The sequence below is a fragment of the Nicotiana sylvestris genome, chromosome 8 (assembly GCF_000393655.2).
Source record: "Nicotiana sylvestris chromosome 8, ASM39365v2, whole genome shotgun sequence".
NCBI classification, from domain to species: Eukaryota; Viridiplantae; Streptophyta; class Magnoliopsida; order Solanales; family Solanaceae; genus Nicotiana; species Nicotiana sylvestris.
The window spans coordinates 141898476-141924897 of NC_091064.1; the positions used below are offsets into that span (position 1 = coordinate 141898476).

Here is a 26422-nt window from a genome sequence, read left to right on the forward strand (position 1 = left end):
CTTACTCTCAAGAATTGCGTTCCTAGACTTCAACTTCCAGATCTCCTCTGTAGCACTATTCTGAGCATTTATCAGTTGAGAGATGGTGGAAGTTCTTCCAACTCCTTCGACCTCAATACACTCACACTCCTCAAGAGTAGTTTTTTAAAAGGATTTCCTATTAGTGCCCACTTTGTCCTGTACCAGAGGTACTTTGAAGAGCTGAAAGACCTTTGTGAGAAGACAACCATAAGGTCATCCAGGATTTCCATCCTTAAGTTTTCTACCTTTTGCATATGCTTAAAAATTATGGCAGGCAAATTGACCGTGGTAAAATGCTCAGAGGCTTCAATAAGGAACAGGTCAGCTTTGGATGCAACAAATCTTCTCTCAGTGTGGGGAAGCAATACATTGTTAACCATCTAAAAAGAAACTGATATACTGGAAGGAATGCCTTCTTATGCACTTGTTCCCCATGTTGTATTGCCCTATCCTTTACAATGGCATTTCTGATGTTTGATGTGAAGGCACCTTGAGCAGACGACAGTCCTTTGGCAGGAACACCCAGAATTTATCCCAATAATGCAGAGTCTATCACTATGTCTACCCCATTTATCAACATACAAATTTGATCACCCTCTACTGTGAAGATGCTGGTATAGAAACTTTGTACCTCCTCCTCATACACTTTGGGAACCTCATTTATAAACAGATTTGTCCATTGTTGAGGATCACAAATTTCCACCAATTATCTCATCCCATCAAGTTCTAGAATGTCAGAGGCAAATGTGCGGCCCCATAGTACTTTCTGATTTCTCAACTTCCTTTTCTGAGAACTCAAAGACTCACTAACTTTTGCTTTCTTGATGGAACCAGGTTCCTCATCATCATCCATTTTTCTTTTTACTGACTTCCGAATAGACTTTCCCTTCTCCATTGACTTTTTCTGCATATGTTCACTAGATTTTACCACTTCTTCATCATCAGACATATCAGCACTTTGTTTCACTGACTTGTCACAAGAATTTTTCACCAACTTTTCACTAGAAGCAGCATCAGCACTTTTGGAAGGACATTTAGCATTTGTAGAAGTGTGCCTTATAGATTGAGAGTGAGAGTGTTTCTGCTTCGAGGACTTGGGGGTTAAGAAACTAGGTTCCTCTTCTACTTCCTCATCAACATTCACCATAGGGACAACCTTTTCATGCACGGCTTTTCCATCCTTTACCAGCCTTCTCTTTCTTTTGCTCCTTTGAATATTCTTGAGAGCAGACTCGAGAGCCTCCTTTTGATGCAACCGTGTAATGGGTCGCTTAGGGGTTGACTCTGTAGCTGCAACTAGCTTACTCCTAGCCCTAATAAAACTAGCATATGCCAAATCACTTGTGTCTTCTTCACTGTCGGAATTCATCTAAGGCACCACCATATTCAGAGGTTGAGTATAGAAGTAGGGAGAAGAAGCAGGATCAATACTGACCAGGGGATGACCCCTGACCTGGATTCTTCGAGGAGGAATCGGGTTCACCACTTGGGACCCAAGTAGTGTTATACTGAATCGGTTGTTCGAATGGAACAATTGCTCCCCAGTCTTTTATGGACTGAGGCTCTTCCCCCTTAGACTCAATTCCTCCTCCACCCTCATCTACAATAACCCTTTCTGAAACAATGGAGAGCATATTTTCTATTCCCTCCTTTTCTTGTCGTTTCATGGAAATTTCAACATAATGAGGAGTGATACCAGTAGAGTCGCGTCCTATCATGGTTATGTCAGTATCTTCATGACTAATCACTGGATTTTCACTTGAGTGCCCAAACCTGGAGAGAGTTGATAATTTCTGAACAAGGTTTCCTTGTTTACCCTGTTCACCCTATTTACTCTGTTTCACCGGGGAGACTAGAGGAGGATAACATTTTCAACCTTGCTCAGATGAGGAATAGAATCGGAGTAGGTAGAAGAGGGAGTGGAGTGTAGAGAAGACTCTGCTTTAGGGTTTGGACTAGTGATTGTGTTGGGGAGGAGTTCACTACTGGAATGCTGATTGTTAAGGACTCAATCACAGTGTTGTCGGGCATACTGGAGGTTGCTTTACTTTCAAACATGGCGAGATTGTACTCGAAGGGTTGTGGGTTGAGAAGAGGGAAGACAAAGAGGAGGTTTTGAATTTTAAAGAGAAGGGTTGTGATGTTGATTTATTTATGATGAGGGACCAGTTCTGAAAAAACGGCAACCTTTTGCTTAGGGAGTTGTATCGTTCAAAAAAGGTGTGACGCTTTGGATGAAAAGACACAACTTAAAGAGATTGTCATGTAATGATGATGCATTGTTTTTGTCCATTTTAAATTATTTATGAAAGAACAAAGAAGCTACTAACCTATATCAAGAAAACCAGGTTCCCTGATAGGCCTGGCAAGTGCATTTAACCCCTTTTTCAGCATGCACTACATCATCTACTTCTATAGTCATCATGCGTGTCTACTTGTAACAATATAGAGGTGAGTTAGACTTATCCATAAAACATTTTAGCTAACTTTTACCTAACTGTGACTTTCATAACCAATCATGAGGAACCAAGTCCTCAGTTGGATTTTATCATCTCCAGTGCAAGGAAATGTTTTCGGATTATTTTCTTTCCAGGGCTTTGGTGAAGGTGTTTGCAACTTGATCTTCAGTAATCAATGTATTTGGCCTTCTTGAGTTGGACTCAAGTTCTTCTAATTTGTTGTTTGGTCCACAGCATTTGAGCATAGCAGGAGGCTGATGATACATATTATGCTTCAGCCGTTGAGAGTGCCATTAAATTTTGCTTCCTGGAGCGTCATGAGACAATATAGGAACCCAGAGGATGTCCTATTTCAAGCAAGCTTTTACTATCCATTACTTGAAGGATAGTAGAGAACCAGATCATGTGTTCTGCTAAGATATCTCAAAATTCTTACACCAACCTTCAGATGAGACTCCTTTGGATTTGACTTAAACCTTGCACAGAACCCAACTCCGAGAACGATGTTTGGTCCACTTGTTGTGAGATACAGGAGTGATTAAGTGATGTCTATATGCATTGTTTGATTTAGAGGAGAACCACATTGATCCATGTCTAGGCGTGTAGCTGTGGCAATGGGAGTGATGATGACTTGTGATGCTTTAACGTCAAAACCTTTTTCAACAACTCGTTTTTCAGCTTCTATTGTTGTAGTCGTGGGACTAGGTTCCTTACTGGAATTAATGAGCATTCTCCACCTTGATAAGTATTTTTGTTCTCTCCTGAGACGAGTACATCAGGAGGATTTCTCTATCTCTTTTAGCATCAGATTTTAAAAGCTAATCCTTCCCATTGTTGAGAGCATAACAATTGTACCCAGATATCCTCAAATGAGTTAGCAACTTTGGTCAAAATGTTTGCAATCCCTCTATCAAATAATATTGACCATGCCCAATCTTCAAGAGTGATGTTTTTCTTTTCCAGAACTCCATTTGCTATGGTGTTCTCAGTGCTAAGAGATGAGTAGTTCTTTTTTGAATACAACATGCATCCACTCTATCATTACCCAAACTTGCTCCATGATCTGATATAATACAAGACACATTTGTTTCTATTTACACTTGGATCTTCTTGACAAAAGCCACAATTACTTGAAAGATCTCATCATTGGTTCTGAAGAACAGAGTCCAAGTGGGCTTGAGGTGTTGACTACCCCTTTTTGGGCTAAAATAGAGATCTGACATACTTTACTTTTGCACAGGCATTGCACACTTTATGATTCCTTGATACTCAACTTGGTCAGATTAGAAACCAGGTCCTTCAAGGCCAGTTTATTCAGTGATGAAACACTTGCATATCCCGGCCTTCTGTCCCATAGTTCAACATTGTTTTCAACAATTCTCAACCAACTTATATCCTAGCAACCCTCTACATTGAAGATATAGAATGCTCCTTGGGTCCCATTCATGCACCCATGAAGGAGCTGCTACTGGAGTTTGATGATGTCTTGCTACTGGAAATGCCAAAACGACTCCCACCTAGGCGCTCTATGGACCATGTGATTGAGTTGGTGCCAGGCGTGAAGCCACCCGCCTAGGTGCCTTACAGAATGTCACAACCCGAACTCACCGAGCTTCGAAGACAATTGACGGAAATGTTAGACGCTGGGATTATAGCGCCCTCCAAATCCCCATACGGGTCCCCTGTGCTATTCCAAAAGAAACATGATGGCAGTCTGCGACTCTGTGTGGACTATCGAGCTCTAAACAAAATCATAGTGAAGACAAGTACCCTACTCCTCTAATGGAAGACTTGTTCGATAGACTGGGTGGTGTGACGGTGTTCACCAAGATAGACTTGAAGACAGGTTATTGGCAAGTTCAGATTGAAGAGGGTGATGAACACAAGACGACCTATGTGACAAAATATGGGTAGTATGACTTCCTGGTTATGTCGTTCAACTTAACTAACGCCCCAGCTACATTTTGCACCCTGATGAACCAAGTCTTTCGAGATTACATTGATGAATTCCTGGTTGTCTACTTGAATGACATTGTGGTATATAGCCCAATACTGGAAGAACACATGGAGCATTTGCAGAAGGTCCTAGCCCGATTGTGGGAGCACGAACTATATGCAACTCTATCCAAGTGCTCCTTTGCTCAAAAGAAGATTGACTTCCTCATACATGTCATCTAGGAAGGGCGAATCAAGATGGACCAATAGAAGATTCAGGCAATCACATATTGGTTGCCTCCTAAGGATATCCATGCCTTAAGGGCGTCCCTTGGCCTATGCAACTTCTATCGTCGATTTGTGAAAAATTACTCCCTCATTGCAGTACCATTGATAGAACTCTTCGAGAAGGTCACGCCTTGGGATTGGGGAACTAGGCGAGCGGAGGCCTTGAACGCATTGAAAGTGGCTATGTCTAGTAGCCCCGTCTTGTCCCTCCCAGATTTGTCCACATTCAAGGTAAAAACAGATGCATCCGACTATGCCCTCAGCGGAGTCTTGCTACAGAAAAGGCATCATATAGCGTACGAGAGCCGGAAGCTGAAGGATGCAGAGCGGCGCTATGTCTCCCATAAGAAATAATTATTGGTTGTCGTACACTACTTGCGCTTTTGGAGGCACTGTCTGTTGGGGACCCCGTTCGTGGTCAAGACAGACAACACAATTGTTAGCCATTTCATGACCCAACCGAAGCTAAATGGTCGACAGGCCAGGTGGCAGGAACTCCTAGCTGAATTCCACTTCAACCTGGAGTATCGAAGTGGGATTACCAATCATGTGGCTGATACGCTCAGTCGGAGAGATGATCTAGCATCGGTGTACCTACTCGCCACCCTAAGGGGGTGCGAAGTAGCCACAACCATCAAGATCCAGATATAGGATCTACTCATCAAAGATCCTGCTGTACAGTATTTGGTTGATTTGGTATGACAGGGCAAGACACACCATTTCTACATGAAAGATGGTTTTCTGAAAGTGAAAAGGAACCGACTTTATGTTCCTAAAGGAGGAGATCTACGGAGGACTCTTCTGGCGGAATGTCATGATACTTTGTGGGACGGCCATCCTAGTGAAGAACGCACCATGGCGTTACCTCGTCATGCATATTATTGGCCACAAGTGGCAGATGACGTCGCTCAGTATGTGAAGACTTGTCTAGTACACCAAAAGGACAAGTCGGACCGCTTAACACAAGCGGGACTCTTGGAACCACTAGATGTCCCAAAGAGACCTTGGGAAAGCGTTTCCTTGGATTTTATCACCGGATTGCAAAAGGTCGGAGTTCTCACAACTATTTTGGTTGTGGTGGATCGGTTTTCTAAGTATGCTACATTCATATCAGCCCCACGGTGTATATCAACAGAAGATACAGCACAACTCTCCTTCTCTCATGTCATCAAATATTGGGGTCTGCCCAAAGACATTGTTAGTGACTGCGACTCACGCTTCACTAGCAACTTTTGGATCAAACTCTTTAAGTGCCTCGGGTCAAAATTGAGTCATAGCTCAAGTTTTCATCAACAATTTGATGACTAGAAAGAGAGGTTCAATGGTATGTTGGAGGAATATCTCTGCCACTTTGTAACCAGATCGCAGAAGAATTGGGTGAAGCTTCTGGATGTTGCTCAACTATGTTTCAATTCACAAAAAAGCTCTAGCACAAAACAAAAGTACTTTTGAAATTGTTACCGGACAGCAACTGCTACTCCCACACACAATGAATGCACCAAACATGTCTAAATCTCCTCAAGCTGCTAGCTTCTCAAAAGAATGAAAGCGAAATTTGGAGATAGTACGTATATATCTTGTCAAAGCTCAAAAGCGGATAAAGAGGGATGCTGATCAAAATCGTCGCTTTGTCGAATAACAAGTAGGAGACAAAGTGATTGTCAAAATCTCAAAGCGGTACTTATATGCGGGGGTCCATGACCCTCGCCTATTGCAAAAATACACTAGGTCCTTGTCCATTGAAAGGTGCATTGGGAAAGTTGCATACCGAGTGGATACCCCAGTTTGGTGGAAAATTCATCCTATCTTCCATGTCAGCCATCTGAAACTTTTTCCGGAAGACATGGAGGACCCTTCACGGAGCCAACTCATAATACCCAGTATTCGAGATCCCAATTCAACTGGGAAAAGGCGTGTTGAAACTATCCTTGATGATAGAGTGATTCATGCCTCAAGGAAAGATCACCAAGAGTTCTTGGTGAAATAGAAGGGCTGTGACGCGGAGAAGAATAATTGGGAGAAGGGAACAAACCTCAAAGCCTACAAGAGCCTAATTAAAGATTATCTTGAAAGTAAGGCGCATAGGACGTCGCCAACTTAGGTGGGGGAGAATGTCATGGCCGGCTTTCATGCCATACCCCATGACCCCTGGGCGCGCCCCGTGGCATCCTAGGAAGCCTCCCAATGCCTAGCATCACAAACGACCCCGTGGTCTTGGCTGCACCAAGTGACAAACGTGCATGTGCCTCTGTCTCCCCATCGATATCCCTCGCCAGCGCACAGCCGCAGGCAGATTCCAGAGCGTCGCACGCGCAGACAATGCCACGTGCGTTGACCATGATGCCAAAGACAATGCTGCTGACAACGGACCTATTTCTGCCTTGTAGAAAACTAAGTCCTTTTCATTATAAATATAGAGTAGTTTTATTTCATGTACTTCCATTATATTTCTCTAGCTTAGTCAAGTCTAGTTTTGTAACTTGGATTTATTTTTTTTAAGCACTATTAGGGGATCAAGCATTCAAAACTTTCTAGCAAGCAAATAATTCTCTGTACTAGTGTATCTCCCCCTCGACACCGCATTGCCTTTCTGTAATAGCTTTCATTAATGCAATCAAGCTTTCTTTCATCTTTAATTATCATTTCTGGTCTCTCAATTGCTCTTGACATTGGTTTTCCCGTACGCCACTGACAATCTCGTTTAGTGTACGGTGGGAACCTCAGTTGATGGACAGTAACTGCACTGACATTAGTAGCTTAGCCTTACGTCGCCCTTCCAAGGAATCTCAGAAAGGTGTCGCATAATAGTAATTATGCTAAAAACATGAAAAATGAAAATTTGGCTTTTGCTCTGATCAGCTAGCTAGCAGTTACTCCCAAATCCAATTCCTTCCCTTTCCAAATCATAAAGCACATTGAATCCACTCTATTGAACGTTAACCAATAAAGCTCATTGCTTTCCTTTGCAGCAAAAGCCAAACACTTGACTCTATCATTTTTCATCCATAAAATTCCGTAGTATGACAAAGTCACATCAGTAGTTGTACTAGTTCCTTCTCCAATATGGAATTTAATCTCTGGTAAAACAATTTGTTCGTTTCCGTCGAAGCTGTACCAGGTGTCCATCAGCTTATCAAAATTTTCTTGCAATGTGTAACTCGACATCGACTGTCTAAAAGCAGCACAAAATGCAGAGTATACAGCTCATGGCAATCGAGTGATTACCGTTCCACTGTCTATAATTCTTCCTTCATAGTGAATGTTGTCGATGTGACGATGAGTTTATTTCTAGCTACACTTATTCCAACTAGGTCAAGATAGTAGTATACTGGTTTGGGGCCTTTTACTATTGGTGTAAATTGGTTTGAACAAGCATGCGATTTCATCATGGCTTCATTTGCAAAAAGTAGATTTCCCGCATCGATATTTGTTGGTGGGACAAAATAGCTAAACATTTGCATTGATAAAGCACTTTGAGATGGCAAAGATAAGTCTCCTTTACCAAGTCCGAGTATTCCAGCTACACCACCAAAGTTATCGCCAGTTTCAACAACGTTTTCTTGGCCACAACCAAATTAGAAGTTCTTTATTGCACCAATACCCTCTATAGTGAGAGTATCACATCCCCAAATTCCATTTATATGCGACTTATCACCATATCTGACATTAAATGGACCTTTGCACAAATTACTACTATTTGTATATGTCGGGGATTTTGAAGAATCATACAGAGGATTCTCTGCTTTGCAGCCTTTGGTGCAGGATTGGCAACGTACCCAAGTTTGTTGGCTACCAATATCCATCATTAAGTAATAATCTTGTTTTGGTGTCCCAATACCTATCTTTACATTATAGACCCCCCCCCCCCCCCCCACCCCAAAAAATCAAAATTACCTTCAATAGTTGGATCAAGTCCATCCTTAGAAAGACTGTTACTGTAAAGATGACCGTATACGGTCTAAATCGGATAGCTCGATTTAGAAGATTTGATCACATCTTGAGCTCATGTTCGGAAGCTCGAAGTAAGAATCGAGCCTGGCCGGGATATACGCACCTCGAGAAGCAAATCGGAGACTTGTCATGATCTGCCTCGAGTACAATACATTTTCGATGATAATCAAGAAAGAGCGAGAATTTCTCAAGGACACGTGGATCAGGGCATAAATTAAGGGATAAGATTTGTACGAAATAGTATGAGTCCGTACTAGGTTGTTATACAGTTGCACCAATGGAATTCTTTACTAATATTGTAAATATACCATATTAGGGTTTTCCCCTCCTATATAAAGGGGACCTTAATCATTTCTTAAAGATCATCTTATTCACTGCAATAAAAAATTCTACTCTGTTTTCTCGTTTACTGTGTTGCATAATTGTTCATCAGCTTTATTATTTTTACTTTACTATTCATACTTTATTGCTCTTAACTCACCTCGAGGCCCCTGAGATAAACGAGCTCGAAGTCCCCATTGCTCTAACAACACCTGTTTGGTTCATCAATTCTTCTTACTTAAACATAATATTACTTGTATATTCACTAGTATTGGAATAAATCACATATCTGTAAACCACAAATCACATTTTATTGTTACTCCCAATTTTTGAGGTAAACAGTTTGGCGCCCATCGTGGGGCTAAAGATAATAGTGATTATTTTAGTGTTATTTTAATGATAACACACGTTATTTTTCACACTTTTTCTTGTCAAAGATTCTATGATTTTAGGCTAAGATATTCTAGCTCAGCAAACGCACCAGTACATGGAAACGACGGTCTCAGATCCCATGGAGAAAACAACAGTATAGGGGTCGGTGTACCACCAATCAACCCTGAGGAAGTGCCAAATATGGAGCCAGTTGATATCAGTTCACATAATGCTAAACGCAGACACAGGCACATATCCCGTAGGGGACGAGCGTAGGGAAGCTCGATCTGGTGACCAAAGAGCACGTGGAATGGAAGATGGGGGGATCAGCCTCCAAATGATATTTGAGATGCTGCAAGCTCAAAAAATCGTCATCGCTCAACTTCAGAGTCAAAATAAGACCCCAAGCATAGCTGAACATGAAAATATTCAGCCTCCGATTTTGAAAGTTGGAGACATACAACTCAAGGGTCGACCAAATACCGGGAGCACCTCCGATTTTGAAAGGGCTGCACTTGAAGAAGTTGGTGCACAAACCATTCCCCCAGAGTGCGACTCTGAAGCCCATCCAGAAGAAGTTTGGGTTGCCAGACATCCTAAAATACAATGGTACCACTGATTCCAACAAGCACATCACCACATATACTTGTGGAATAAAAGGAAATGATTTGGAAAACGATGAGATTGAGTTTGTTTTGCTAAAAACGTTTGGGAAACTCTGTCTAAGGGTTCCATGATTTGGTACCATAACTTACCCTCGAACTTTATTGATTTGTTTGGCATGTTGGGAGACTCATTTGTAAAGGCACATGCTAGTGCCATAAAAGTTGCAACAAGGAAGACCGATGTGTTCAAAATAAAGCAAAGGGAGAACGAGATGTTGAGGGAGTTTGTATCCCATTTCCAATCAGAATGAATGGAGTTACCACCAATTTTCGATGACTGGGTCGTACAAGCCTTCACTCAAGGGATAAATGAAAGAAGTTCGATAGATTCAAAGCAGCTAAAGCAAAACTTGATCGAGTAGCCCGTCGTGACTTGGGAGGATGCGCATAACAGGTACCAATCAAAAATTAGGGTCGAGTATGACAAGATGAGAGCCCCATCGGGCTCAGTTTATCCAAGCAGGTTACTAGCAAAGGAGCCAGGAAATGCAGACAGGGGGTCAAGGTCAAATAAGGAAAGATATAAGCCATACGTTGAGGATCGAAGGAACATTTCAAGGCATAACATACCTAGGAATGATCAAAGAGCATATTGAGGTCAAAGTTCCTAGTGACTCATGTGAAAAATCGGGTTTTATAGGCACTCTGGACTGGCGAAGGCACCCCGATTACCAGAATATAACTTCAGCGTCTATACATCGGGTATTGTCTCAGTCATTGGAAAAATTAGAGATACTAGGTGGCCTAAGCCTTTATAGACTGATCCTTCTCATAGGAACCCCAACTTTATGTGCAAGTATCATGGTACTCATGGGCATAAGACCGAGGATTGCAAGCAGCTTAGAGAGGAGGTAGCCCGGTTGTTCAACCAGGGGCATCTTCGTGAATTTCTCAGTGACCGAGCCAAGAACCGTCTCCGAGAAAGAGATGCAAACAGGAAGAATGAACCTGAAGAACTTCATAATGTCATTCAAATGATCATCGGTGGAGTCGATGTCCCACTGGGACGTATATTCAAACGTACCAAAGTATCCATCACAGGGAGAAACGGACTCGGGACTACATGCCCGAGGACACCCTCACATTCAGCGAGGAAGACATCGAGGCCTTTTCTCAGCTCCACAATGATAGACTGGTAATATCTATCCTTTTAAATAAAGTTCAAGTTAAACATGTTATCGTGGCTCTAGGTAGTTCGGCAAATATAATCAGGTCAAGGGTCGTGGAGCATCTCGGGTTGTTCGGTCAAATCATACCAGCATCTCGAGTCTTGAATGGCTTCAACATGGCAAGTGAAACAACTAAGGGAGAAATCATCCTCCCAGTCAACGTATCCAGAACCATAAAAGATACCAAATTTCATGTCATCGAAGGTGACTTGAGTTATAACGCTTTGTTTTGGAGGCCGTGGATCCATAGCATGAGGGCGGTTTCATCGACCCTTCATCAAATGATGAAGTTCCCAACAAAGGATGGTGTGAAAGTAGTATATGGAGAACAACATCCAGCTAAGGAGATGTTTGCGGTACACGACTTGGCACCAGTATCGACACCATCCACATCCGAAAGGTCAAAGGACAAACAGGTGGCCAAATAGCACTCACAGCCCATACCCTCAATTGAGCCCTAGGGACAGGAGATCGATGAACATGTGGTCGAGGACTAAGAAAAAGATTTCCTCATCCCCGAGCCTTCGTCGCCCCCGGAGAATCGAATGCGACGAAGTCCACGCTCGAAGAACTCGAGCATGCCATATTTATCGAGCATCTTCCAGAACGAAAGCTATACCTGGGGACAGGGTTAACTCCTGAACTCAGGAAAAAACTCATTTAATTTCTTATTGATAACATTGATTGCTTCGCCTGGTTCCACTTAGATATGATAGGGATCCCACCGGAGATAACTACCCATCAACTAAGTGTCGATCCCAGATACGGTGAAGTAAAAGAGGAGACATCAGTCCGAGGTAAAGCATGCATTCATCAAAGAAGAAGTAACCGAACTTCTCAAGATAGGATCCATTAAGGAAGTAACATATCCCGAATGGCTAGCTAACATAGTTTTAGTCCCTAAAAAGGGAAATAAACTTAGAATGTGTGTAGACTATAAATATTTGAATAATGCATGCCCTAAAGATTCTTTCCTATTACCCAACATCGATCGTTTAATCAATGCTACGTCCGACTATGATATCCTTACCTTTCTCGATGCCTAATCCGAGTACAATAAAATTCAAATGAACCCGGAGGACCAAGAAAAGACTTGGTTCATCATGAAGTATGGTATGTATTGATATAATGTAATGCCCTTCGGGTTAAAAAATGCAGGAGCCACATATCAACGCCTAGTTAATAAGATGTTTGAACATCAAATAGGTAAATCTATGGAAGTTTATATTGATGACATGCTACTTAAGTCCCTACACGTAGAGGACCATTTGACCCATTTGCAGGTGACATTTGATATCCTAAGAAAGTACAACAAGAAGCTCAACCCCGAGAAATGCGCTTTTGGAGTTAGCTCGGGCAAGTTCTTGGGCTTCATAGTATCGAACAGGGGTATCGAGATCAACCCCGATAAAATTAAAGCCATTGAGGAAATCTTCGTATTGGACAATGTGAAAGCCATATAATGACTGACCGGACGAATAACTGCCCTAGGCCGATTTATCTCGAGGTCATCAGATCGGAGCCATTATTTCTTTTCCCTACTCATGAAGAAGAAAAACTTTGCATGGACTCTGTAATGCCAACAAGCCTTGGATGAATTAAAACGCTATCTCTCGAGCCCACCCCTGCTTCATACTCCGAAGGAGGATGAAACACTCTACTTGTATTTAGCCCTGTCCGAGGTGGTGGTAAGTGGTATGTTGGTTCAAGAAGAACAAGGTACGCAATTTCCTATCTATTATGTGAGTCGGACCCTAGGAGATGCTAACACCAGGTACCCACTTTTGGAAAAATTAGCTCTTGCGTTAATAAGCGCATCAAGGAAATTAAAACCATATTTTCAATGCCATAATATATGTGTATTGACTACATACCCACTTCTAAATATCTTGCATAAGCCCAAATTATCAGGCCGATTGGCCAAACGGGTCATCGAACTTAGGGGGTATGATATCGAATATCAGCTCCGAACGGCTATCAAGTCTCAAATTTTGGCAGACTTCATGGCCAATTTTTCACATGTCCTCGTACCCAAAGTAGAAAACGAACTCTTGATAAAATTAGGTACCTCTTTAGGTGTGGACCCTCTTCACATATGGTGCCTCGAATGTGAAAAGGTCCGTGCTCGGTATTGTTCTAAGACCACCTACGGGCGGTATCATTAGACAATCTATCAAAACTCATCAATTGACTAACAATGAGGCCGAGTATGAAGCCATGATTGCAGGTCTCCAACTGGCCAAAAGCCTGGGAGCAGAGGTCATCGAGGCCAAGTGTGACTCACTTTTGGTGGTAAACCAAGCAAACGGGATCTTCAAGGTTCGAGAAGATTGAATGCAGAGGTACCTGGAAACACTTCAAGTGACATGACATCGCTTCAAGGAATGGACATTGGACCATGTATCTCGAGAACAGAACAGTGAGACTGATGCGCTTGCAATCTTGGGGTCGTCAATTTACTAAGATGATATTGTCGTGGGGACTGTCGACCAACTATCAAGGTCGGTGGTCAAAGAAGACCATGCATAAATTAATTCAACAATTTTAGCGTGGGATTGGAGGAATAAGTATATCAACTACTTGAAGCATGGGAAGCTCCCCTCGAACCCAAAAGAATCGAGGGCTCTTCTATCCAAAGCGGCTTGATTCTCACTCGATAAAAACAAAACATTATATAGGAGGACCTTCGATGGTCCACTAATAGTGTGCTTGGCACCAAAGGACATCAATTATGTGCTACGAGAAATCCACAAAGGCACTTGTGGGAACCATTTTGGTGCAGATTCTTTGGTTTGCAAGGTGATCAGAGCAGGGTATTACTGGGATAGCATGGAAAAGGATACCAAGGCGTTCATTCGAAAGTGTGATAAATGCCAAAGATTTGCACCGATGATCCATCAACCCGGGGAACAACTCCATTTAGTCCTATCTCCGTGGACATTCATGAAATGGGGCATGGACATCGTCGGTCCCTACCAACGACTCTAGGTAAAGCTAAATTCATCTTATTTATAACTGACTACTTCTCAACATGTGTAGAAGTGCAGGCCTTCGAGAATATAAGAGAAAAAGAGGTCATCGATTTCATATAGGACCACATCGTATGTCGGTTCGAGATACCCTCCAAAATAGTATGTGATAATGGGAAACAGTTCATCGGCAGCAAAGTGATGAAATTCCTCGAGGATCATAAGAACAAAAGGATTATGTCAACACCTTATCACCCAAGTGCAAATGGTCAGGCCGAGTCCACAAACAAAACCATCATTCATAACTTAAAGAAAAGGTTAGATGATGCAAAGGGGAAATGGAGTGAAGTATTGCCCGAGGTGCTATGGGCATACCGAACGACGTCGAAGTCAAGCACGAAGGTGACCCCGTTTTCTTTGGTGTACGGGTCCGAGGCATTGATCCCAATCGAGGTTGGGGAACCTATCATCAAGTTTCAGTATATCACCAAGGACTCGAACCACGAAGCCATGAACACTTCTCTCGAGCTACTAGATGAAAAATGTGAGGCTGCATTAATTCGAATGGCTGCGCAAAAACAAAGGATCGAAAGGTATTACAATAGGAGGACGAAACTTTGATATTTTAGAGTTGCGGACTTAGTCATAAGGAAAGCCACTCTCAACACTCGAGACCCAAACGAAGAGAAACTAGGCCCCAATTGGGAAGGATCGTACCGTGGCCTCGGAGTCGTAAGGAAAGGATCCTACAAACTTATCATGATGGAAGGTGAGCAACTACCAAACAATTTGAATGTATCGTTGCTCAAACGTTATTTCTGCTGAGGTATGACCTTCTCCCTTTTTTTCCATCTGTATTTAAAACTAACTCCTTGCAGATGTTCGGTTGAAAACATCAAGGCACCTTCCAGCTCGAAGACCTTGGGTTTTAAAGCATGTGTTGCGCTCTTTTTCCCTTAGATCGGGTTTTATCCCAAATGGGTTTTATCGGTAAGGTTTTTAATGAGGAAACACCCATATGCTACCTAAGGAATATTCAACGAATATTCAAGGCTTCTTTTCTATCAACCTCAAACACTGGGGGCATCACCCTCGGAGGACGCATCCTCGAAGAAAGCAATTCATGCCAAGAAGGCCCTCGATACGGGAATGTTGTAATGGGCCAAATGGTCAAATGAACCGTGTCCATGTACCATAGTCAAGCCCCCAACGGAAAAGCATGTACGCATGTATCAATTATTTGAAGACATTCTTATTATATCAAAACACTTTGTGCCTCAAAGAAGTCTATTATTTTCACATTTAACGGCTCAAGGGCCAAAACCCATAACGCACCCAAATACCCGGGGACTGTCATCGATAATCGATACATCGAGTCATCGAACACTCGAACTTATAAGACCTCAAAAGAGGTATACTCAAACTTATAAGTCCTCAAAGAGGCACACCCAAGCTCACAAGACCTCAAAAAGGCATCCCCTTGATATTAAGGCCAAGGCTATCACACTCGAGGACTAAAGGCTACGGCCATATAAAAGACTACGGTCAAATGAATATGCTACAGCTGAAATAATGCGGCTCGGAGATGTTCGACTTCTTCCATAAAACTAAAAGGCCTTCATATACTTTGAAAAAACCGATTAAATCAGACTACCCTTGGCAAAAACAAATTATAAGGGGCTTCGATATAATCAGCCCTCGAATAATGTGAAGGCTTCGATAACATCAACCTTCAAAAAACCTTAAAAGGTATTCGATTAACGTTGCATATCAAATTACAAACGAGGTTCCAATCAATCGAACCTTCAAAAAAATCAAACGAATATGAATACAAAAAATACATGCTAAGGCATACCAAAGTATTCACTATGTCTTTAGCCAGAAAGACGAAAAAAAACTATAGCCATTTTAGAGGTCGAATTGGCCCTACCTAAAGAGCCTAAGGGCCAATGTTTAAGGATCTTAAAGGCCGAATCATACCTTGCTCGAAACCTTATCTAGCTCGAACTCAAAATTCCTTCACCCCGAGCTGACGTTGAATTAACCTAAGACTCAGCTCAATGTTCGAACCTTAATGGGTAACCTAAGGGTATTATATTCTAAGTCCAATATATCGGACTGATCGTCAACAACACCAAATCTCATTTCAAAAGTAAAGTCAGGGTGGAATTTAACACAAAAACAAAGATCAAGCAAAAGTTTTTTTGTATTCAAGAGATGGTCCAAAACACATTTACAAAACTCCCCCATGGATCCCCTACATAAAATGAAAAAGGACTTAGTCCACCGTCAGGGTCACTCGCTCGGGGGAAGCATCTACTGAAACTACATCTTTGGTGGTCTGAGATTCGACAGCCTGATCTTCGGAGGCCTCTTGTACATTGGGGACTTCATCTTCGTCCTCCCCACTCTCGGAGTCGCTGACAGAATCCTCATCAATAGAGAGCAGTGCAGCTGCCTCTTCTTCCAAAGCCTTCACCTTCTCAATTTCTACAGAAAGGTCAAAGCCTTTGGCATGCATTTCCTCGAGAGTATGCCTTCGAGATTCTAGGTGAGCATGGTTGACAGCGTAGGATAATTTATGCTCAGCTACAGCAGATATCTCCCTAGCCCGAGCATTGGCAGCTGCAGCATCGGTTCACGAACGCATCAACTTCGGACATAACCTTACATCACTCAGCGATCATCTCAATGTGAAGCTCCTTAAACTTACGGCCCTCCTCCTTTTCACTCTGAAGCTTACTCTCGACCGAGGCCAGTTGTTCCCGAAGACAGTCTTTTTCAGAGGCCAAGCGATCCATATTTTTTTTCCACCCGAGGGTTACAACCTCTTTGGTCTTAAGCTCATCCCGGAGCCGTTGCACCAGGTTAGTCTTTTCCTGGAACTGTGAAGGTGAAACATTAGACGCCAAAACAAATAAGTACAAAATAAGCCCATAAAGGCTATATTACCTTTTCAACGAGCTCGGTCCGCTCTTGGGAAGCCTTCACAAAACTAGATCAAAGATAATTGAGTTCCCCTTCTTTTTTGGCATAGAGAACCTTGAGTTTATCCATCTCTGACATAAGTTTCCTGAGATCATCTTCACATCGGGCAAGCTCAGCTCGAGACTTGGGAAAAGCCTGGTCGAAGAGCATCACAAACTAAACACAAAGGAAGGAGGTCAGAAAAGTAAGAATCAAACTCTGAATGAAGTTGATAAGTCAAAGTTTACCTACTTCCGAAGCTTCTCGGCCTCTTAAAGGAAGAATGAGTCATAAAGATTGGGGCTCTCTGGGATCCTAACAAAGTATTCGCCGAAGATGTCATACTCCCCATGGGATGCTCCCACATCAGAAGTCTTTATATCTTGGGTATCCCGTATTTGCCCCTCAAAATATGATGGGGCTGGCGGAGAGTCATCTACATCAATCACCCCGAGTGTCTCTATTGGGGCCATCTCCAACCTTCGAGGAACCTCAGGGCTAGGTTCTCTAAGTTCATCAGCCAAGTGTCCTTGAGGACGGGGCACTTTCTTGCCACTAGTCGGTTCGAGAACCTCCCTTGAGCTCCCCCTAGGATCTTCCTCAGCTTGAGATTGAACCGCTTGAGTGGCCTTCGGCTCAGCAGCCTTTGAAGGATCGGTGCCTCCTCCTCTCAGAGTTATTAATGGGCGAGCATCTTCGTCCTCAGCCTCATCTCTCTCTTTGTCCTCAGCACGAAGACGTGCAATAATTTTCGGAGTCAAGGCTACTGTATCGGCCCTACGTTTTCGAAGTTTGGCCTTTTTTGGATTTGGGGACTCCGCAGGTGACCTTTTCCTTCTTTTCTTGTCCTTGGTAGGTTTTTGGGTCTCTCCCTCACCAGGTGGGGGTGGCCTCATCGAAACAACATCTCTGAGGCCTACACAAGCATAAAGTTAAGTGTATTACCGAGGAGTATTTTACTAAGGGATTTAAATATGCAAATAATAAGGACTTATCGTGGTTTTTGGCCTCCCATCGGCTCTTGGCCAAATCGTGCCAGATGCGCTCGGAATATGTGAAAGTGGAAGCTAGTTGTCGAACCCAGCTCGGGAGGTCCGCACCGCACCTGGATACAAATCAACAGCTGCATCATCAAAAGGGAGTTAGTTCAGAGGGAAGGGAAAATGTCTAAGTAATGAAACATGCTCAATAGGTCTGTACTTGCGATTCGTATTCCATTCCTCGGGGAACGACATCTTTTCAACGGGAATCAGGTCAAAGGTACTAACTTGAACAAAGTGGCTTATCCACCCTCGGTCTTTATCCTCATCAATGATAGTGAAGAAAGACTTCGGAGATCGACGTTGCAATTTTATCAGACCACCTCAATAGATACGAGGGATATATAATATGATCAGATAGTCTAGGGTAAAAGAAATCCCCTCGACTTTGCTCGAAAAGTACCTAATTAGGTGAACAATCCGCCAGAAGGAAGGATAAATTTGGTCGAGTGTCACTTGGTATTTTCGATAAAAATCGAGGATCACTGGGTCTGGAAAGGGCAAAGAAGGATCTACGGGAGCTAAGGTAAATGGGTATGTGTATACACTTAGGTACCCTGCTTTGTAAGTGGTTATATCCTCATCAGGTGAAGGGATCTTCACGTGCACTTCATCTCCCTAGCGGCAATCTCCCTTCACTTGTTTGAGGTCGGTTATTAAGATAATATATCGAGACATGGGTTCGCATCATCCTAGAATCGAAGCAAGCTTGTCGACCTTGAAATCAGAAGACATATCACAAAGCCCGGGGGTACTCTCCTCAATGCGAGGAGGTACCACCATTTTGTTCTTCGACGTGCGTGAAGACGAAAAGGCCTTCTCTTTTTGTGGAACTGTCTTAGAAGTTCTTGCCATTTTTGTTGTGAAAATTAAGAAAAAGGGGAAGGAGTTGGTTAAGAAATGGGCACAAGGAAACAATAAGTGAAAAAATGATTTGATGGTATTGTAAAAGTAATATTTTGAAGAATGGAGGATTGAAGTATTTATAGAGGCTGTCTAAGCTTGTTGGAGAAGCTAAACGGATGACCCATGTCCGTCTTTCATTAAAGGCTTTTCAAAAAATGTGTAGGCGTAACTTCTGCATGACTTTTTAGTCACACGGACTGCTGACCTCACTAGACTAACATCATGATTGGGGCATCGAAGGCGAGAAATCAGATCGTTTCTTATCTTTTCATTCTAAGAAACGCGAGGACTGTCTGCATACGGTCTAAATTGGAGAGCTCGATTTAGAAGATTTGATCATACCTCGAGCTCGAGTTCGGAAGCTCGATGTAAGAATCGAGCCTGGCTGGGATATGCGCATCTCGAGAAGAAAATCAGAGACTCGTTAAGATCTGCCTCGAGCACAGTACAATTTCGATGATACTCAAGAAAGAGCGGGAATTTCTCAAGGACGCGTGGATCAGGGCATAAATTAGGGATAAGATTTGTACGAAATAGTACGAGTCCGTACTACGTTATTATACAGCTGTACCAATGGAATTCTTTACCATAATTGAAAATGTACCATATTAAGGTTTTCCCCTCCTATATAAAGAAGACCCAATCATTTCTTAAAGATCATCTCACTCACTTCAACAGAACATTCTACTCTGCTTTTCTCGTTTACTGTGTTCCACAGTTGTTCTTCAACATTATTGTTTTTACTTTACTGTTCATACTTTATTGTTCTAAACTCACCTCGAGGCCCCCGAGATAATAAATCTCGTGGTCCCCATTGCTCTAGCAACACTGCTTTGGTTCATCAATTCTTCTTACTTAAACCTAATATTACTTGTATATTCACTAGTATTGGAATAAATCACATATCATTAAACAAATCACATTTAATTGTTACTCACATTTTTCGAGGTAAACAATGAACATTAACTCTTTTATTGATTGAACGATTTCTAGCTTGATCCCAATTTAGAAGTTCCTCGGTTGATTGAGTCATCGTTCTATTAGTATTTGGAAAGCAAGGTCCAAATCTTGATACGATCTCCAATTTATGCGATCCGATTTTTGGACCTATATGATATCATAATAATTTCCTCAGCATTTTCAAAAACAATATCACTATATGAATAAGGCAACTTGTTAAGCAATAGAGTAGGGGTGTACATGGACCGGATTGGTTCGATTTTTATCAATACAAAACCAAACCAACTATATCAGTTTGGATTAGTTCGGTTTTCACGGATTTTTCGATTTTTCGGGTTTTTTGTTAGTTAAATATTATTTCAATATTACTTTGTTATATTTTTGATAAGTAAATATATGTTTAGTAAAAATATAAAAAAAATTGACAAACATATTATATATTAAAATATTCTTATGAGAGTATTTTCTTAGTAACAAATAGTGATAGTTATTGTTTTAGTCGTCTGGCAATAATGTTTCGTTGATGTGTGCTTGATTAACAGAATTTAATAATTAAACATAAAAATCAATATGATACCTAAATAATAATAATCACTTCACATTCAAAAATGATATAACAATTTAGCAGATCTTATCATATGATATGAATATGGAAGAACAAAGAGATTGACGCATTTCATTAACACTTGATGAGAAAGTGATCATACAACCTATTTTTTAAGGTTAATAAATACAAAGCACTTCATACACTATTAAATATTATATCCCGCAAGATAATCCCAAATATTTCTAGATATTATTTAAAGAAAATTCTGTATAAAATCTTAAAAGTATATACAAAAATTATATATTTATATGTCAGTTTGGTTCGGATTTTTCAAATCTAACCAAACCTAGTCGCGTTTTTAATCGGTTTGGTTAGACTTTTCAGTTTTTTGCGATTTTCCGGTTCGGTTTGTACACCCCTAAGCAACAGCCACAATTTAAGTTTCGAAGAGGGGTGAAAAAATACTCCATCCGTTTTAATTTATGTGAACTCCTTTCACTGTGCAAGGAGTTTAAGAAAAGAGGGAAGAATTTTGAATTTGTGGTGTAAAATGAAACACATATATATTGTATGACTGTAAATCATTACATAAAGGTAAATTGTTTCCAAATAAGGAAAGAGGTAATTCTTTTTTGCATAGACAAAAAAAAATAGGATCACATATATTGAAACAGGGAATAACAAATACGGAGCAGTAAAACCTGCTAGGGTCAAACCCAGAAAAGTAAAAAGGGAAGATATTGCAGTATAGGTCCAAATTTGGCAACCACGGTAAGAGATAAGTAAGAGAAAGAACTGTGTCAACCACGATACGACAACTAAAGGTCGTCTTCATAAAGGCTAACGCCAGAAGCGGGCAGCTGAGATAGGATAGCAACGGTAACTTAGGTTCAGAAGTGGAAATAAAGAATATTCCTTTAGGTATTCTTTATGTTGTACTTTTTAGGGTTTTTGGGAAATGTTCCTTATAAATAGGAAGAGATAGGGAAAAAAGGGGATCTGCCTTTTTCTGAACTAGAACATATTGTAAAAGTTAAAAAAAGAATATATACGAAAGATTTGTCTTATTCATTTATTTAAGCTCACGTTGTTCAATCTTTATCCATAAATCTCAAGATCCAACATACATTCTGACCTCTCCCTTTTCCACGTCGTCGTCAGAGAAAAGAAACATCCTAATCATATAATCATTGGGTGATAGTTCATTTCCCATTATAATCCTTGTTGTTTCTTACGTTTATGCTATTACATGTATTGTCAATCCCAGTATATTAAGTTCACTGTTTAATGCTCCTGAACTCTTCTCATTGTAGAAGAGCTTTATTTTATTTGGTCTAGAATTTATTAAGTTTAACTAAGATTCGCCCTTTTAACTTATGATTAATTGGTTTAGCATTTATTTACTCAAACAATTTGCCACTGTCTGTGGGGAGGTTTTAGTTGAAAATATAGTTCTTCATAGATCACAAAAAAAACAGCCATCTCTTATTCGTTATCACAAAATAACGATGACAGGAAAAGGAGATGCAAGGCTGAAAGCGATATCAGGCGTCACTAACAACATTTTGAACACCATCAACGAAGATGGCAAGGAAGGCATCGAGAATGTGACACCAAAGGCTACGCCTAGGCGAAGTGCTTCAACTCCACCTCACGAAAGCATGACATCTTCACGCGAAAGGGGAGCCTCCACGTCTACAGTTGAAGAAGCACCACTAGCAGTGAAAAATTACTAGAATGAGATATCATAACAAATACTGGTGAGCAGCCCACTCCTCAAACAGGTAACACTTACCCCACTGTTGATGCAGGTAATGATGTGCTTGTAGTCATTCTAAAGAAAATGGAATAAATGGAAAACGAAAACAAGGCGCTCCGCGACAAGATGAGGGAGCATCAAAAAAGGGTCGATAAAATACCAAGCACACCAAAGTTACTACCAAAACGAGAAGTTGGTCAATTCGTCGAACAACCATATAGTGAGGAAGCGGCTCCGCATGACATTCCCAAAACCTTCAAAATGCCACCGAACCTAAAGATATACGACGGTACTATAGACCTAGAAGATCACATCATCCACTACATCACAGCAGTGAAGGGAAATGATCTTTCGAAGGAGCAAGTACCATCAATATTACTAAAAATTTTCTGCTAAACCTTAATAGGGGGAGCCTTAACCTAGTATTCATAACTATCGGCACGGTCAATAACAACTTTCGAGGAAATAGCCGACAAGTTTGTCACCGCCCATGCAAGGGCCAAAAAGGTGGAAGCTAGGGTGAATGACATATTCTCCGTTAGGCAATCGCCTGGCAAGGGACTCAGGGACTTCCTCGCCCGGTTTAATAGGGTGAGAATGAGCCTACCAAATGTATCAGAAGGGATAGTGGTAGCGGCCTTCTAGAACGGGTTGAGCAAGAATGGGTTGAGAGTAACTAAAAAACTATTAAGCAGGATAATGAAATACCCTCCTGCCACTTGGGAAGAAATCTATAATGGCATTGCGTTGAGATGAGAGCCGACGAGGACGACCTTAACGGTCCGACCCAACGGTTGACATCAGTTCAAGCAGAATTAAGGAAAGATTGTTGTAACGATAGTCAAGGGGATCAGTCGGGCCCCCATCTCTACTCAGAAAGACATCATCCCTATGTCAGAACAGTCGTCTTACCGTCTCCTCGACATACGAAAGGGCTACCCAGGCCGCACACAGGGAGTCAGCAAAACGAAAGAGGTATGCCTCCACTCTTATCCCCTCATAATTTTTGTGTTTCCCCTTCAGAAATAGTGCACGCCCTAGAGAAGCTTGGCACAAAGGTGAGATGGCCAATAAAGATGAAGTCCGACCCAAGTACTAGGAAGTCGAATGACCTCTGTGAATTTCACCAGGAACGAGGCTAACAAAATCGAGGACTGCATAGCTCTACAGTAAGAGGTAGTAAAAATGTTGAACCAAGGGCAACTGAGGGAACTAATGAGCGATCGTGGACGAGCCAACTTTGCCCGCAGACGTGAACAACACTAGGGACCACCAAAGCCACCCTCTACCGTTCGCACCATCCAAATAATCATCGGTAGAGGCGATGAATCAACGATCAACCATGTGAAGTTCACCACTACATATAAACTGAAACAGTCGATCACCCACGAATGGTACGACGACTTCGGAGACAGTATCATCTTCGATAAGTTGGATACCGATAGTTTGACTTTCCCTCATTTCGATGCTCTTGTTATTACTGTACGTATTTCTGATACTGATGTAAGAAAAACAATTGTAAACGACGGAAGCGGCGTGTGTATTATCCACCCTCGAGTCCTCACACCAATTAGACTCGAAGATAAGATAGTACCATATTGCATAACACTAACAGGTTTTAACAATGCAGTTGAGTGAACCTCTAGGGAAATAATGCTACCTGTTCTGGTCGGGGGCATCACCCTAGAAACAACATACCATGTCATGAACCATGACACAACTTACAATGCCATCATAGGGCTACCATGGATACACGCCATGAAGGCCATCCCATCAAGCCTTTATCAAGTAATTAAGTTCCCTACTCCATAGGGAATATTCAATATCCGGGGCGAACAATGCACCGCCCGAGAATGTTATCTTATCGCCCAAGATTGCACGTATACCCAACTGCTGAAGGGAATAGACGTAGAGGCATAGCAATTACCAAAGTCAGGGACTGAACTTGGCGTACAAATAGACGTCATTAGGCACCCTGACATCATGGAAGCCACTGAGTCAATGGTAGAAGATCTCGATTCCGTTCAACTGAACAACAACGATATTAGCAAAAAGGCTTACATCAGACACAAACTCTCAGAACCAGGTAGATATGTCGGGTATCCCAAAAGATGTGGCCACACACAAGCTAAACGTGGACCCCCTCTATCCACCAATGCGGCAAATAAGAAGGAAATTCAACGCCGCAATCAACAAGGTCGTAAGTGATAAAGCCGATAAGCTCCTCGCCAACGGTTCCATCCGGGAATCAAAATACCCCCAATGGGTCGCCAATGTGGTCATGGCAAAAAAGAAAAATGGGAAATGGTGGATGTGCATAGATTTCACAAACCTAAACAAGGCATGCCCAAAAGACTCCTTTCCATTGCCTCAAATTGACCAGCTCATCAACGCAATAGCAAGACACGAATTGCTAAGCTTCTTGGATGCCTACTCGGGTTACAACCAAATCCTCATGGAGGAGGAGGGACAAGAGAAAACTAATTTCATCACCCATCAGGGAGCGTACTGCTACAAAGTCATGCCATTCGGGTTAAAGAATGCGGGGGCAACGTACTAAAGGTTGGTCACCAAGATGTTCAAATATCAACTCAGCAAAACAATAGAAGTTTACATCGACGACATATTGGTCAAATCAAAAATGAAAGAAGACCACATCGATCACCAGAAAGAAGCCTTCGATATACTGAGGAGGTACAGTATGAAACTAAACCCCAAAAAAGGCCTTCGACGTAACCTCGGGCAAATTTCTCGGTTTTTTGGTATCACAAAAAGGCATCAAAGTCAGTCCCGATTAAATCAAAGCCATTGAAGGGATACCTGAGGTGTTAACCTGCAAGAAATAGGTGCAAAAGCTTACTGGCCATATAGCCGCCCTATCAAGATTTATCTCGCGGTCATCCGATAGATGCCATAAATTCTTCAACGTGCTGAAAAAGAATAACGGGCTCCTGCGGAATTCAGAATGCATCAATGCCTTCAAAGAACTAAAGGTGTACTTGTCCTCACTCCACTACTTGCCAAAGCAGAGCCCAGTGAACGCCTCCTAATATATTTGGCCATCTCAGAAGTCGCGGTAAGTGCGGTTCTGGTCCGCGAAAACAAATTTACGCAATCTCTAATTTATTATATTAGCCAAACCCTGGTTGACGCCGAAACGAGGTACCCCCACCTCTAGAAATTGGCCTTAGCATTGGTTATAGCTTCACGAAAGCTTAGACCCTATTTTCAGTGTCATCCCATATCGGTGGTGACGACCTTCCCTCTGCAGAACATCCTACATAAACCTGAATTCTCGAGAAGACTGGCCAAGTGGGATATAGAACTAAGCGAGCAAGATATAACATATTAGCTACGAAGAGGGATAAAATCACAGGTACTTGCCGACTTCGTCGCTGATTTTAGTGCCAAAATAATGCATGAGGTCAAGCACGATGCTTCTCATACCTCCCCTAGGCAACCCGACCTCTGGGTCCTTTACACGGACGGTGCATCCAACGCGTCGGGATCTGGTCTGGGACTCGTACTCAAGGTCCCAACAGGGGAAGTCATCTGCCAGTCTATACGGTGCCCCGATATGATTAGCAATGAGATCGAGTATGAGGCTATAATTGTAGGGTTAAAGCTAGCTCTCAAATATGGAGCACGACGAGTCGTCATCAGATGCGACTTACAACTCATCGTCAACCAAGTTATAGGAACATTTCAAATCAAACAGCAAAGGCTACAAAAGTACCAGGCAGAAATTCACAAACTACTGCTAGAATTCGACGAATGTCGACTCGACCAGATACCTTCAGCTCAAAACATGGAGGCGGATGGCCTCGCCAAACTAGCAACAGCCGCCAAAAATATCACGAAAGAAAACGTGGTCACTCTCCTCAAATTTGACTTGGGAGTGGCGCAACCGCATCATGACATATTTGCAGGAGGGAGTACTCCCATAGGACAAAAAAGAAGCCAAAAAGCTTCGAATGCAAGCGGCCATGTACAACATCATAAATAATGACCTGTACAAGAGAACGTTCAGAGGCCCCTTGGCGAAATTCTTAGGTTCTAATCAAACAAGACACGTGCTCGAATAAGTGCACGA

At 42.0% G+C, this 26422-nt stretch overlaps 3 protein-coding genes across 3 annotated transcripts; all 3 read right to left on the reverse strand.

The window, feature by feature from the left end:
* Positions 1–727: 727 nt before the first annotated feature.
* Positions 728–1390, reverse strand: LOC138875767 (uncharacterized). The gene has a single exon (XM_070154631.1). It carries the CDS (start codon positions 1388–1390, stop codon positions 728–730), a length of 663 nt encoding a protein of 220 aa, XP_070010732.1.
* A 6172-nt stretch (positions 1391–7562) lies between these two features.
* On the reverse strand, positions 7563–8506 carry LOC104235929 (aspartyl protease AED1-like). Its single transcript, XM_070154632.1, has 3 exons — positions 8305–8506; positions 8033–8223; positions 7563–7871 (listed from the first exon to the last, which is right to left on the reverse strand). Exons 1-3 carry the CDS (start codon positions 8504–8506, stop codon positions 7563–7565), a joined length of 702 nt encoding a protein of 233 aa, XP_070010733.1.
* A 7922-nt stretch (positions 8507–16428) lies between these two features.
* Positions 16429–19012, reverse strand: LOC104235930 (uncharacterized). Its single transcript, XM_009789763.1, has 5 exons — positions 18913–19012; positions 17438–18033; positions 17193–17294; positions 16864–17035; positions 16429–16775 (listed from the first exon to the last, which is right to left on the reverse strand). Exons 1-5 carry the CDS (start codon positions 19010–19012, stop codon positions 16429–16431), a joined length of 1317 nt encoding a protein of 438 aa, XP_009788065.1.
* Positions 19013–26422: the final 7410 nt, after the last annotated feature.

Excerpts from the sequence above, each read along its gene's own strand:
- LOC138875767 (XM_070154631.1), bottom strand. The coding sequence starts at position 1,390 with ATGAATTCCGACAGTGAAGAAGACACAAGTGATTTGGCATATGCTAGT.
- LOC104235929 (XM_070154632.1), bottom strand. The coding sequence starts at position 8,506 with ATGGATATTGGTAGCCAACAAACTTGGGTACGTTGCCAATCCTGCACC. Across the intron at positions 8,224-8,304 it reads TGATACTCTCACTATAGAGG|CTGGAATACTCGGACTTGGT; the intron begins GTATTGGTGCAA and ends TTGGTGGTGTAG. Across the intron at positions 7,872-8,032 it reads TAGTAAAAGGCCCCAAACCA|TCGATGTCGAGTTACACATT; the intron begins GTATACTACTAT and ends GCTTTTAGACAG.
- LOC104235930 (XM_009789763.1), bottom strand. The coding sequence starts at position 19,012 with ATGGCAAGAACTTCTAAGACAGTTCCACAAAAAGAGAAGGCCTTTTCG. Across the intron at positions 18,034-18,912 it reads ACCTCCTCGCATTGAGGAGA|GCCTCAGAGATGTTGTTTCG; the intron begins GTACCCCCGGGC and ends ATGCTTGTGTAG. Across the intron at positions 16,776-16,863 it reads GAGTGAAAAGGAGGAGGGCC|CTGCCAATGCTCGGGCTAGG; the intron begins GTAAGTTTAAGG and ends CCGATGCTGCAG.